At 37.3% G+C, this 12660-nt stretch overlaps 2 protein-coding genes across 2 annotated transcripts; both read right to left on the bottom strand.

Moving 5' to 3' along the window:
- Positions 1–430: 430 nt before the first annotated feature.
- Positions 431–4259, bottom strand: LOC137024411 (RAD51-associated protein 1-like). Its single transcript, XM_067391878.1, has 7 exons — positions 4130–4259; positions 3541–3647; positions 3369–3446; positions 3163–3231; positions 1269–1400; positions 704–841; positions 431–599 (listed from the first exon to the last, which is right to left on the bottom strand). Exons 1-7 carry the CDS (start codon positions 4141–4143, stop codon positions 472–474), a joined length of 666 nt encoding a protein of 221 aa, XP_067247979.1. The 5' UTR covers positions 4144–4259; the 3' UTR covers positions 431–471.
- Positions 4260–5411: 1152 nt separating this feature from the next.
- Positions 5412–11753, bottom strand: LOC137023781 (probable polypeptide N-acetylgalactosaminyltransferase 8). The gene is made up of 11 exons (XM_067390850.1): positions 11461–11753; positions 11056–11260; positions 10811–10977; positions 10544–10727; positions 10029–10226; positions 8033–8147; positions 7766–7951; positions 7459–7593; positions 7282–7377; positions 7019–7183; positions 5412–6926 (listed from the first exon to the last, which is right to left on the bottom strand). Exons 1-11 carry the CDS (start codon positions 11648–11650, stop codon positions 6786–6788), a joined length of 1782 nt encoding a protein of 593 aa, XP_067246951.1. The 5' UTR covers positions 11651–11753; the 3' UTR covers positions 5412–6785.
- Between the last annotated feature and the right edge of the window lie 907 nt (positions 11754–12660).

Genomic DNA, 12660 nt, shown 5'->3' with positions numbered 1-12660 from the left:
AGCTGTTAACAGGGAAATGGCTCTATTTCTGCTGTTCCATAAGCGCCATCTACTGTCATGGAGTCAATTTATATTTTCATTCAGCCTGTCTGTGGTTTTTGTTTGTGAAAATGAGACCCAATTTTTATGCACTGCTATAAATTTTAACTGGTTGATGGAAAATAAACTAATGTGCATAAAAATCTAAAAAACCATTTGGAAAACCAGATTTTAACATATTACACAGTCTTTAATGTTCATCGAAAAGTGCATATTTACAAAGCTAAAACACCACACAAAAACATTTAAATATATTACAGTGACAACAAAAAGTAATTTGTTCCCTACAGGGATGAAAAACCTTAAAATTATGGACAAATGTCAGAAAATAGACTGTTTACCTTTTTTTTTCTGCCATGGAAACCTAAAGATGCATTAAGCGTTCCCAAAAAGCGCTGTGCAGCTTTTCATTACATTGTTTCTGTAGTCTGTTTAGTTCACAGCAGCATTAGGGTGAAGAGGTTTGACTCGAGCCAAACGGGAAAGTCCTAAGCGCAGCCCCTGTCCAGGAGACCTCACAGATGCATTCTGGGACGCACCAGGACTCCGGCCAACCAGACCTGGAGATGGAGTTAGAAAGAGTTCACAACAGGACCACAAATACAGCACTTTGTCTGTTTTAGGCAGTATACTTTGCATTGAGAATTTGAGCCAGTAGTCTCACCAGGGGGATTCCACTTAGGCAGTCTGCCCCCTGCAGGACTGGAGCAGAGTGCAGGTTTAGAGACAGGTGGAGTATTGGGCGTCTTCTTCAGTCCAGACACAGGAGCAGCTGGACTTCGACATAGCGTTGGGCTGGGAGCTATCAGAAAGAGAGAGATGTTAGTGTGACGTGTGAGTGTGAATTAGTGTGACGTCTTTTATTGGACAGTAAAATTTAGGGTGTGTTCACACTTGGCAGGTTTGGCTCGATTATGAACTCCGGTGCGTTTGCTCTGTTAGTGCGGTTCATTTGAATAAGTGTGAATGTTGTCATCAGAACCCTGCTGCACAGTAAACAAGTGGACCGGGACCCACTTTTTCTGGGGGGTTTCGGTTTGCTTCCAAATGAACTCTGGTGAGGTTCGACAGGTATATGAACACAACACCGACCAAAGACATCTAAACGAACCCTATAACCCTATAAAGGACACAATGCTCAAGCATACCTGTTTTTCTCGTCATAGGGGCTACACTGCCCATTACAGTTCGGTACAGGCGTCAGAAACGCCGTCTCTTGCTCAGATTACCTGGGGTGTTTTGCAGCTGGTAGTCCTCATCGTCTTTGTTGTCCTTCTTTAGTGGTTTTCTCTGCTTTTCTGAGGCTTCAGTCTGTTTGGAAACACTGGGAGGGGAGGCGTCCACACTGATCAGATTCAGTCCTGAAGACAAGCAGGCACGTGCACACATAGACAAAAAAGGGGCTTGAGCACCTGCCCTTTTTCTTCCTGGAGAGAAAGTGCCCTTTTTTCTGGGGTGCTTTTTTTTTTTTTTTTTTTTTTTAATAAATGAATATATATATTCCTGTTTGCGCTCAGCTTCCCTGTCAAACAAATATATTTACTTTATAAAACAAATAAAAAACAAATAATAATAATAAAAAAAACTATATCAGGTCGGCTTTGTCGAGTTCAGATGCCCTCACTCCGCGACACGCCATTCATGCCCGCACGCACGCACGCGCGCCCCACCTCACCTCAGCTCGAGTTTGCTGCTGGCTGAAAACTTGTGACAACTATTTCCGCGAAAATGCAACTGCTGCCTGGCGATAAGAAGCGAAAAAGAAAAAAGGCCCTAGATGGATGCATCCCGTGCATTTCTTTCAGGTAGGCTAGCCATTGTTCACAAACCTGAAAGTTTTGTCTATTTAAGGGCTATTTATACATTTAACGTTGCATTAATAGTTTGACCACAATCAACACATCTGCCTGATTTGATACTAATGAAATATATGTCATATTATAATTTAAATTATTGTATTGTGCTATGCATTGCGTATGGTAAACACTTGACCGATAGGTTGGGCTGTCAATACCAGAAGAGGAGCATCCATGAACCACATTATTAGACAGTTTTCTAAGGATGCATGGTTTATTAAAACCATTTAAAAATCATAATACAGCATCAGCTACATAATGCTATTCTTAAATCTACGCTTACACATGATAATACATCAATACAAGTTTAAACCCTCGCTCTGTCTTTGCGTGTTTGATGTCCACATATTCTTGTTGAAGAAATTACAGTGACTGTAGCATTTCTATCATAGTTGGCTTTGATCGTGGATTTGATCATGCTGTGCTGTCTAACAACAAAAATCAGCAGGCTTTTGGCGCCCTCTGCAGGCATTTGTTATAACATATAATGTATTAACAGTTAAGGAAATTTTTTTTTGATGTGTTTAAATATGCAGATTAGCTTATTTTGGTTAATTTAGAAGAAATCTACAGATGCAAACAGATGGAGGGTAGTAGGCTTAAAACAAACTCCATCTAAATGTGTAGGGTTATGGTTAAGTTTTCTTTCCATTAGAGTAAAAGACATGGCAGCAAAAATGGACCTTAAAATTGTAAAATCTTAAAATTGTCCACTTCATGAAAGAAGTATTCCAATAACACCAAAAAATTAAAACTATTTATTGATTTGTGCAAAATAAACAAATTATTAGTGAAACTATGTCCCTCTTCTTGGTGCAGTCATTTATTCTAAATATATAGGCTACTTGAAAATAGTTGCTGTTGACTTCTCTTGTGATAAACCTAGTGAATACTAAAGAAGACCATGGTCTCTGTGTGAACTGATTATTTTGTAGAAATCTGTGGAGTATAAAACAATTGCATGAGTGTAAGTGAAGTCAAAGTTGTCTTAATATATTTAAGGGTTCGTTATTTTTTAAATAAATAATTATGAAAAGTGCCCTTTTTTCCACTTGAGCCCCTGCCCCCCAAAATGTCTGTGCACGTCCCTGAAGACAAGGGTAATAATAAACACAGAGGTACACGTACACATGCACAGAAAATGTAGCATTTGTTCTCTTTTTATGTCAGCCCCAGAGATGCAGTTTTCTGACACACTGATTACACTGAAATTTCAATTGTGTCAACATCAAAAGTTAATATCTGCATAATAACAAACCTGCTTTACCTAAACTTCTGTCATCAATGCTACAGTTTGACAGCACTGGAGGACAATCTGGATGGGGATGACTGTCACCTACTGTACAAAATCAAGCACAGATTTTTGTTTAGAGAAGGTTTTTGCATGAAAATGTCACATAAAGCTCCATATATGTACAAATATGTACAAGTTTGTGACCCTGTAAACAGACAAAACATGTTTTTTGTTATTACCTAAATGGCTTCCATCAGCACTGCAGTGTATCAGAACAGGTGGAGAACACTGAACAGGCTGAGACGCGTCACAATCTTCTGCACAACACAAAGAGACATTAAACAACAGTAACATAGAGCTTTGCAATTCACGAATGAGGGAAATGAACTCTTACACCAGCAGAACATTCACCTGTTTTGGTTGTAGGCTCTCCATCTTGTGTTCTTGAAGAGTCCAGCAATGACAAAGTTAAAGCTGCCTCCAAATCTCTTTCATAAAGTTTATCATCCAGAAACGTCCTGAAATAACACAACAGTAAAGGGAAATTCGCTCACAGTAATGTTATCTTTAAAGTAATTTTTTTCTATATGAAGTACTCCTTTTTAAAAGTATACTAAAGTTCTTTTTTTCAGAAGGAAATTGGGCTTGATTAAGTCCCTGCATGTGACAATATTATTACTTTTTCTCTCATTCAACCAATTTATTGCTGTAGGTAGGTCGTGAAGACACTGGAAGATCTATCTGGTACTTTCGAGATGCCTTATCACTCCCTCCAGAAATGAAAACACAACTTCCTTTCTATTTCTATGATGGAGAAACAGGTCAGTATATGTAGCTCACTACATTTTCACAGTTAGAAATACCCAGCTACAAAAATATGTTTGTAAGAATATTTCACCAACGTTCCAGTCACGTTCTGAAAATGTTATTTCTAAATGTTCTCTGAACATTCAAATGTTTTTTTGATTGTGTGAACATTAGAGAAGGTGCTGCGTTTTACCCAAAGTTGAACATTCTTTAACTCTCGACGACCAGTAAACAGCTGAACACTCAGAGCTTGGTCACACTGCTGGCAATGAAATCAACTGGGAAAATATGTTAGCTTCATGAAAAACAATGCTTTGGTGTAGACATGGTCTTATTGCCAGACACTAAAGTCAGTTGAGCAGTTTCACACCATTTGACATGGACCTTCCCGCCTACAATTCTGGCCTGGGACAGGCTTTTCTGCTCTGGATGGGTCACCATCTTCACCAGGCCTGGCTGCTTCTCATTGATGGAGCTGATATAAACATGCAGCTGTGTCTTCAGCTCTTCTGTGAAGATATACATCCCAGATGACAAGCTCAGTTTGTGTAAAATCTGAGTCTATAGGTTTTGATGTGGTTTTGTATGATCTCTTTCAGCAGGTGGGCTGGAGTTCTGTTGATGATGCTGCAAATGGCTCTTTGAATGACAGACAGAGCCTCATCCAGATAAATCAGCACAACGCTGATGGTGGGAAGATTGTGTGGATATTCACGTCCAATGCATCTACAGAACAATGACAAAAGCAAAATGGATGAATCCATCAAGAATGTCAGAGCATTTCCATGAATGACTGAAACTCACCTGTGTCCGGCAGCTCCCGATCCAGAGGTATCTGGTCACCGAGGAAGGCATTATAGCCGTATTTCTGAAAAATATCCTCAGCTTTCCTCTGATCATCCTATAGAAAGTTCCACAGTCCAATGCTTGAAGAGATATGAGTTTGGAAACAGCATCTTTGCTTCTTCTCATTTCTCACTTCGAGTTTTCTCTCCTCTGCAAGAATTTGTGTTCATTTAGAGTTCAAAGTCTACAAAAACACTGATGCAAAACAGATCGCAGTAACTCACCCATGGCATACAAATGAGCCTCCAGTTTGTCCAGCTTCTTGAGGAGAAGTGCACTGTGTATCGAGAAGCTCTGCTGGACTTGGTGAAGCTGCTTCTTGAGTTTGGATTTCCCTCCTCGTCTAGCTCATAAAGAGAAACACCACAGCGACAGACAAGACTAGAAACAACAGTAACTTTCATCATTTTGAACGCTCGAGCATTTAATTGAATAAAGTCTTAAACTTTGACCTGTTCATCACGGTAAGTTCTCATGGTTTGAGAAAACCAAGAAATACACAAGTCATATGGAGCTTCATTCTTGGAGCTTCCCACTCATTTGTTGTTTGGAAAACAACAGCCTGAATGTTCTGCTAAATATCTCTATTTGTGGCAAGTAAAGATGAAAAAAAATATTTTTGGTTACTCCTTTAATAGACATTGACATTTTGTGACAACATGCCCCATTGAGGGCTGTTATAGGGCAGACTACATAGAAACATGAAACCATTTCTAAATATTTCAATACAGCATATTTGCATATTCACACATCTCTGATGTCAGTTAACAGTCACATGACATGCAAGTAAAATTTTCTTGTGTTTTATTATAATTTTATATTTTAAATTTGTTTTGGCCAGCCGTAACATCAATGAATGTGCACTCACTCACAAATAAGATAATATCAAACAAAAATATAGCGAAAACCAGTAACAAATGGATCAAATTTAGCAGTGGACAAGTCCAAAATAACAAACAAAAATAACTAGATTTCCTTCTAAATTCCCTTAAAACGAGAGAGAGAAAAAGCACATCAAAAGAAAAATGCACTCTAAAAAATGGTTAAAAACAACCCAAGTTAGGTTAAAAATGGACAAACCCAGCTGTTGGGTTGAATCTTTAACCCAACCTGCTGGGTAGTTTTATTTAACTCAACTGATGTTTAAAAATCACTTTATTGATCACTTAAAATGAACCCAAAATAGGTTGGAAAATAACATTTATTAATATGTTTAATTAATACAAATTAAATAATAAACATAAATTGCTTATTAATAAATGTTCATCTTTTGATTATTATTGTTGCCTCTTGTAATTATGTGTCTGATTTTTAATTTCCAACATATTTTGCGCTCATTTTAAGCCAGCCATATAGTAATTTTTAAACAATAGTTGAGTTAAATAAAACTACCCAGCACAAACAACCCAATCACTGCGTTTGTTAATATTTAACCCAACTTGGGTTGTTTTTAACCGAGCATTTTTTAGAGTGTACAATGCAACTTCGCTTACTATCTTTACCCAAAACAGAACAAACGATTTATGCAAAAGAAATGGTGTCAGACTCCCCACTGAGAATTTACAAATGTAACAGCAAGTACACACAATCAGAGAGGAAACTAAGACAGAGCAAAACAAATGACACGCATTAAAGTTCTTTTCACTGAGACTTAATCAGGATCTCTGCTGGCTTGAGTGCAGGCCACACCTTCTCCTGCACAGACACACTCAGAAACACAACATACACATACTTCTAATAGACATCAGATATAACAAATTATTTATTTATGGGGCTGCAAGAACTGTGTGAATTTGAACTGTGAAAATCATTCTTTTTCTGAGCATCAATTCTATTTTTACTTTCTCATCAGCCATATAATATTTTTGTGCCATTTTTAGCACCTAATTTTTTTCAGTTCGTAGCTGCATTACATTTTTTTAGCACCAACACTATCTGTGATGTTTCTCCATCGGGCTCCAGCGTGTCAGCTGCGTTTATCTAAATTGATTAAATCTTGTGTTTCATAAGTCCTGAATTAAATTCTGTATCCTCCAGTGCTGGTTTCTGCACTCCTGAATAAAAACGTTTTTTTCATATTTTCCATTCTGCTCAGCGTTGATCTCCAGACAGCGTTTGGTTTCTCTGTTCTGTATGGCCTCTCCCTGAAAAACAAACAAGATGAAGAACATTTTCTCATGCAATATTCAGATTGTGATATACCACAGTATCCTATCAGTATTTGGGATTTGTTCACCTGTTTGAAATCCCAGTACATGTGTTTTGTTTTTTCAGTGTCTGAACACCAGGACAGCTCTGGAAATCTGCCTGAGCCGGGATCAATTAGACAGCGGCTCCGATCGTGTAAAAGGGATGGCAGGGGATCAGCAAGTATCTCACCACTTGCTGTATAGTAAAATACCTGTGTGAGAAGAAACTGAACTGCATCAAATATTCCTCAAAAATAAAGAGAAGAGAAGAGAAGAGAAGAGAAGAGAAGAGAAGAGAAGAAGATATTACCTGTCTGGAAAAGAAATGACATGGATATAAAATGGGAGTGTTCTCCTCAACTGGCCCCTTATCCAAACATAAACTTGTTTGCAGATCATTAATCAGCTGTGCGATAGAGATAAGGACATTATATTAAACCTCTCTAATATAAAACTCTCGAGTCAAAGTGAACTGTATGTCACTCACCGCTCCATAAGCAAGTATATTCCTGGGTTTTAACTCAGTATAGACATTTTCCAGATACCATTTGAATGGTTTGCATTTCAGCCTCTCTCTCAGTCTCTTTCTCTCTGAAACATCACCGATGTCTATTCCATGATTCTGTGGGAAAAGGAGGGAACAGATCATAAATCTAATGAAGACCCAAAACCATTTAACATTTCAAACCTCAAATGTCACACATCTTGGTTGACTTTAAAAGTCTTAAACGAAACCTAAAAGAATCAACATCTCAAGTCTCCTAGAAGTAGTTGAATCTTTTCATTAGATTTACCTGTATGGGGACACCCCAGGCGATGTGGACATTTTTCTTGTATTCGTCCATCCAAACTTCTGCCACTCTGAGGGCATTTCTCTTCATTACACCACTAAGGTTAGGCATGTAGGGTTTGTGCTCCCTTTCAATGTGGGCAACTTTAGAGCAGGGAATAATCTCTATACTTCCTCCACAGAGCCACACCTGAGCCAAGAACAATCAACACTGAATATAGTAGAATATATAGAGTATAATATAAATCATTAGTATATTCATGCACTTTACCCGTATTCCTAATTCAACATTCTCTCCTCCATACACCTGCATCCCTCCATCCAGAGTCCCAATCTCTCCAAAGAACAGACGATCAACCACGAGTATTCCCATTACAGAGGGACTCCTGGAGAACAGGCGGAGAGGACGGATTTAATAGAGTACAATTCAGCAACATCAGCTCAACAGCACAATTGCCACTGTGAAACTTCTTTAAGAGGCCATATGATGCTATTTTAAAAGGTAATTATTTTGTATATTGGGTATAATAAGTTAACATCCTTTAATGTTCCAAAAACACATAATTTTTCACATAATGTACATTATTGCAGCCCCTCTATTCTGATGGACACACTTTGCTTTCTACAAAGTTCCTCCTTTCAAAAAGCCTAGAGTGCTCTGATTGGCCAGCTGACCCACTGCTTTGTGATTGGCAAAAACATCTCTAGCGTGTGTCAGAAATGTAATGCTCCATAATCGTGTCGCATCTTCTTTCTTTATACATTTTATGACTTCAGAACCCTGAAGACTTATTCGTTTTTCAGCTCAAGAGTAAAATAAAGCCTGTGGAAAACATAGCTTGATGATACTTTGACCTTTTGTTCTACAATGCACACACTCACACCCCAAACTGTATGATCTAGTAGCTACTTTTTAGAAAAAAAGTTTTCAAAAATAAACATATTTTTGGTATGGGTGTGTGTAATTTACATTAATAAATTGAGAAAAAAAAAAACATTTAGAGCTGCATGATTCTGGATAAACTGAGAATCGCAATTTTTTGTTTCAAATATAGATCACAATTCTCCCACGATTCTGAACAGACAACTAAATAAAATAACATGTAAATTACCAGAGGCTCTGACAAAATAATAATTGCTTCCGTCTATGTAAAAATGTTTAATTAATTAGAATGAATATTAAAAAAAAAAAAAAAAAAATAGTTTGGTGAGTGAATGATTCAATGACTCCATTTACTGCATATTTGTTTATTCATTTCTATTTATATTATATATATTTACTACACTGTAAAAAAAATCCCGTTGTTTCTACGGAAAAATACCGGCAGCTGTGGTTACCAGAACAATACTGTAAAAATGACATCAAACCGTAAACATACTTACGGAGTTACATGTGAATTTTACATTTTAAATCTGTTAAATTTACAGTAAAATAACGTATTTCATTAACTGATATAATGTTAATTTACCAACCTAATGAAGTACTAATATCTGTTTTGTACCTTTATAATACACTGACAGTCACCAAACACAGTGGTGATAAGAGTCACATGATGAATCAAAGTTCATCACAAGCAGCTTTTCCACAAGCTGAGAAGCACAATACTAATATATAGAAGGTGCACACAGTGTCATTCACACACACACTAAACACCATCATGGTAACATGCATGACATTTTATAAATGCAATAAACATTAATTTAACAACATTAGATGTAACATAAAACCCTAATGTACATAACTGATTAGAAAAAAATGAGAAAAACTAAGAAGAAACAGATTTATTTCAACAAAAATATATCAAATGTGAAGTATCACGCAGGGAATTGTGGGAATGTAAATATACGGTTTTTCACTGTAAATTTTACAATGAATTGTTATTTTTCACTTCCAAAAACTGTGAATTTAACGGTATTTTACCGTAAAATTACATTAAATGTACCATTAGATCTATTACAGTTATTCACCGTATATAGTACGGAAACTTTCTGTAAACCAATCAACAGTTTTTCACCGCAGCATTTTTACAGTCTTTTACTGTTAAAATCACGGTCATTTTTTACAGTGTACCTGATTAACAACAAACTCTTTTTGGGCAGGTCTGGAGCAGTGTTCTCTGTTAGATAGAATAAATACCTTTTGTGGCATACTATGAGCTTTGTAAATTTACAGATCTTATACAGGCACTAACAGATTAAAAAACATCAAATGGCCTCTTTAGTACAGAGTCACTTCTTAAACACAGTATTGCACAAGACATACTCACTTTCCTGGCTGTGAAGGGTCTTTTTGATCATACCACTTCTGTGGGAAAGACACGTACATGCACCAGAGAGTCCAGTCAAAACCATGAGCAGAGACACCACGGTTTATAACGTCCAAGTCATAGTAATTCACTCTGTCAAACACGGGGCTCAGGACCAGTGTGCGATCAGCCTGGATCCGTGCAAGCAGAGGCTCCGCCCTAAAGTGAAAGAGTACTTCAGAAAATGTGAAAATGTTCATTTGAAAATGTTCATTTGACAGTGTTGTCATTATTAACTAAAATTAAAGCTTTTAAAATAATTTTTGGTGATTGAAATAAAGCTGAAATACAATGAAATATAAACATAAAATCACTAAAACTAAAAGCTAATTCAGAATATTAATAAATATTAGTTTATACATAATACTGAAAGAACATGGCTTTGCACCAGTTTTGCAATACTGTTTTAATATCATCTAGCTGAGAAAATATTGATTTTATTGCCAGACACTGAAGTCAGCTGAGCATATTCACACCATTTGACATGGACCTCAATGTGGGCGTCCAAAATGGCAACCACATCCCCGGTGGCAGCCTTCCAGCCTGAGATTCTGGCCTGGGCCAGGCCTTTCTGCTCTGGATGGGTCACCATCTTCACCAGGCCTGGGTGTTTCTCATTGATGGAGCTGATATAAACATGCAGCTGTGTCTTCAGCTCTTCTGTGAAGACATACATACAGAATGACTCAGTTTGTGTAAAATCTGAGACTATAGAGTTTGATGAGGTTTTGAGAGGAACAAACCATTTTTGCTGTGGTCGTCCACCAGTATGATCTCTTTCAGCAGGTGGGCTGGAGTTCTGTTGATGATGCTGCAAATGGCTCTTTGAATGACAGACAGAGCCTCATCCAGATAAATCAGCACAACGCTGATGGTGGGCAGATTGTGTGGATATTCACGTCCAATGCATCTACAGAACAATGACAAAAACAAAATGGATGAATCCATCAAGGAGGTCAGAGCATTTCCATGAATGACTGAAACTCACCTGTGGTCTCGAGTGTCCGGCAGCTCCCGATCCAGAGGTATCTGGTCGCTGAGGAAGGCATTATAGCCGTATTTCTGAAAGAGATCCTCAGCCTTTCTCTGATCGTCCTCAGAAAGTTCCACAGTCCATTTCTTGAAGAGATATGAGTTTGGAAACAGCTTCTTTGCTGGCTTCTTCTCATTTCTCACCTTGAGGTTTTTCTCTTCTGCAAAAATGGTTAAGCTCACATTTACAGATTTATCTGTTTGAAAATCATTGTCTACAGTCACTTCACATTACATTAATACAAACCAACCATGTTTCTTCAGAATAGTGATTTAAATAATATTGTGCATATACATGTAAATCTTTTGCATGATGCCTTTCACAGAAATTATTTTTGTCAAATTTGATTACAGAACTCACCCACAGCATATAAATGAGCCTCCAGTTTGTCCAGCTTCTTGAGGAGAAGTTCGCTGTGTAACGAGAAGTTCTGCTGGACTTGGTGAAGCTGCTTCTCTTGAGTTTGGATTTTCCAATTGACAGAGCTCATATAGAGAAACACCACAGTGACAGACAAGACTGGAAACAAACTCTTCACACTAAATCTCATGATGATCAGAACAGCCAAATCACAGAGTCTGTTGTTTCCTTGATGTTTTCCTTCTTCACGAGTCAGTTAGCCTGTGGTCACTGGCTCATGTTGTACTGTTTTTATGAATAGTGTTTGCTGAGTGTTTTTTTTTTAGTTTGCCTGATCTTTATTACTCTACGATGATCACATTACTCTTGGAAATTAATTGGGAGGGAGGAGACCAGGACACTGAATCCTGGTCTCCTCCCAGGTACATCATAAAATACTCTTAAATTGACTACAAAATTATATTGGTATTCACGGACAGGCATTAAGGTGGTTTAGATCGTACCTATCAGACCCTTACCATTTTGTTTATTTAAACAGAAAAAGTTCAAAAGTTTTCACCCTCCAAATCTTAATGCATCATGTTTTCTTCTGGAGCATCAGTGAATGTTTGAACCTTTTTTAATAGTTGTGTTTGAGTCCCTCAATTGTCCTTGGTGTGAAAAGATGAATCTCAAAATCATTCAGTCACTGCTGTAAAGGGTTCAAATATGCAAAAAATGCTTGAAAACTGAAGAATCTGCAGAAGCTGGAGGATTTTTCTGAAGAACAGAGCTCAGTTTAACTGCTCAGAACAAACGAGAGACTCATGAACAACCATCACAAAACATAAAAACAGTCGTGGATCATCAGGTAACCACACACAGTATTGAGAATCAATGGTTCACATACTTTTGAATGGGACCATTATAATAAATTTTGTTTTGTCTTGTGAACTAAATGCAAACATCTTTTATGTCAAATATCTTACTCAGGACAGTACTAAAAAAATAACATGCATTTTGTATGATCCCTCTTATTTTATTCAAATTATTCACATTTTCACAGATTCTGCAAGTGGTTCACATACTTTTTCTTGCCAAAGCTGATAAAAGAACGAAAAGTTGTGTTTACATTTAATTCAGTGTCTTCACTTTTACTTTTCCTGTGTAGCCTACATGTAAGCAGCTTTCTCTACAGAGAACGAGATTATAATGTTATTC

The sequence above is a fragment of the Chanodichthys erythropterus genome, chromosome 8 (assembly GCF_024489055.1).
Source record: "Chanodichthys erythropterus isolate Z2021 chromosome 8, ASM2448905v1, whole genome shotgun sequence".
Taxonomy (NCBI): domain Eukaryota; kingdom Metazoa; phylum Chordata; class Actinopteri; order Cypriniformes; family Xenocyprididae; genus Chanodichthys; species Chanodichthys erythropterus.
This window is presented reverse-complemented; position numbering and strand designations above follow the sequence as displayed.

Coding starts and splice junctions, on each gene's coding strand:
- LOC137024411 (XM_067391878.1), bottom strand. Junction 1,401..3,162: donor CATTGATGACAGAAGTTTAG/GTAAAGCAGGTT, acceptor GCTTGTCTTCAG/GACTGAATCTGATCAGTGTG. Junction 600..703: donor GCCTAAGTGGAATCCCCCTG/GTGAGACTACTG, acceptor CTCCATCTCCAG/GTCTGGTTGGCCGGAGTCCT.
- LOC137023781 (XM_067390850.1), bottom strand. CDS start 11,650: ATGAGATTTAGTGTGAAGAGTTTGTTTCCAGTCTTGTCTGTCACTGTG. Junction 10,227..10,543: donor ATTGAGGTCCATGTCAAATG/GTGTGAATATGC, acceptor CTTTCACTTTAG/GGCGGAGCCTCTGCTTGCAC. Junction 7,952..8,032: donor ATGTTGAATTAGGAATACGG/GTAAAGTGCATG, acceptor TTCTTGGCTCAG/GTGTGGCTCTGTGGAGGAAG.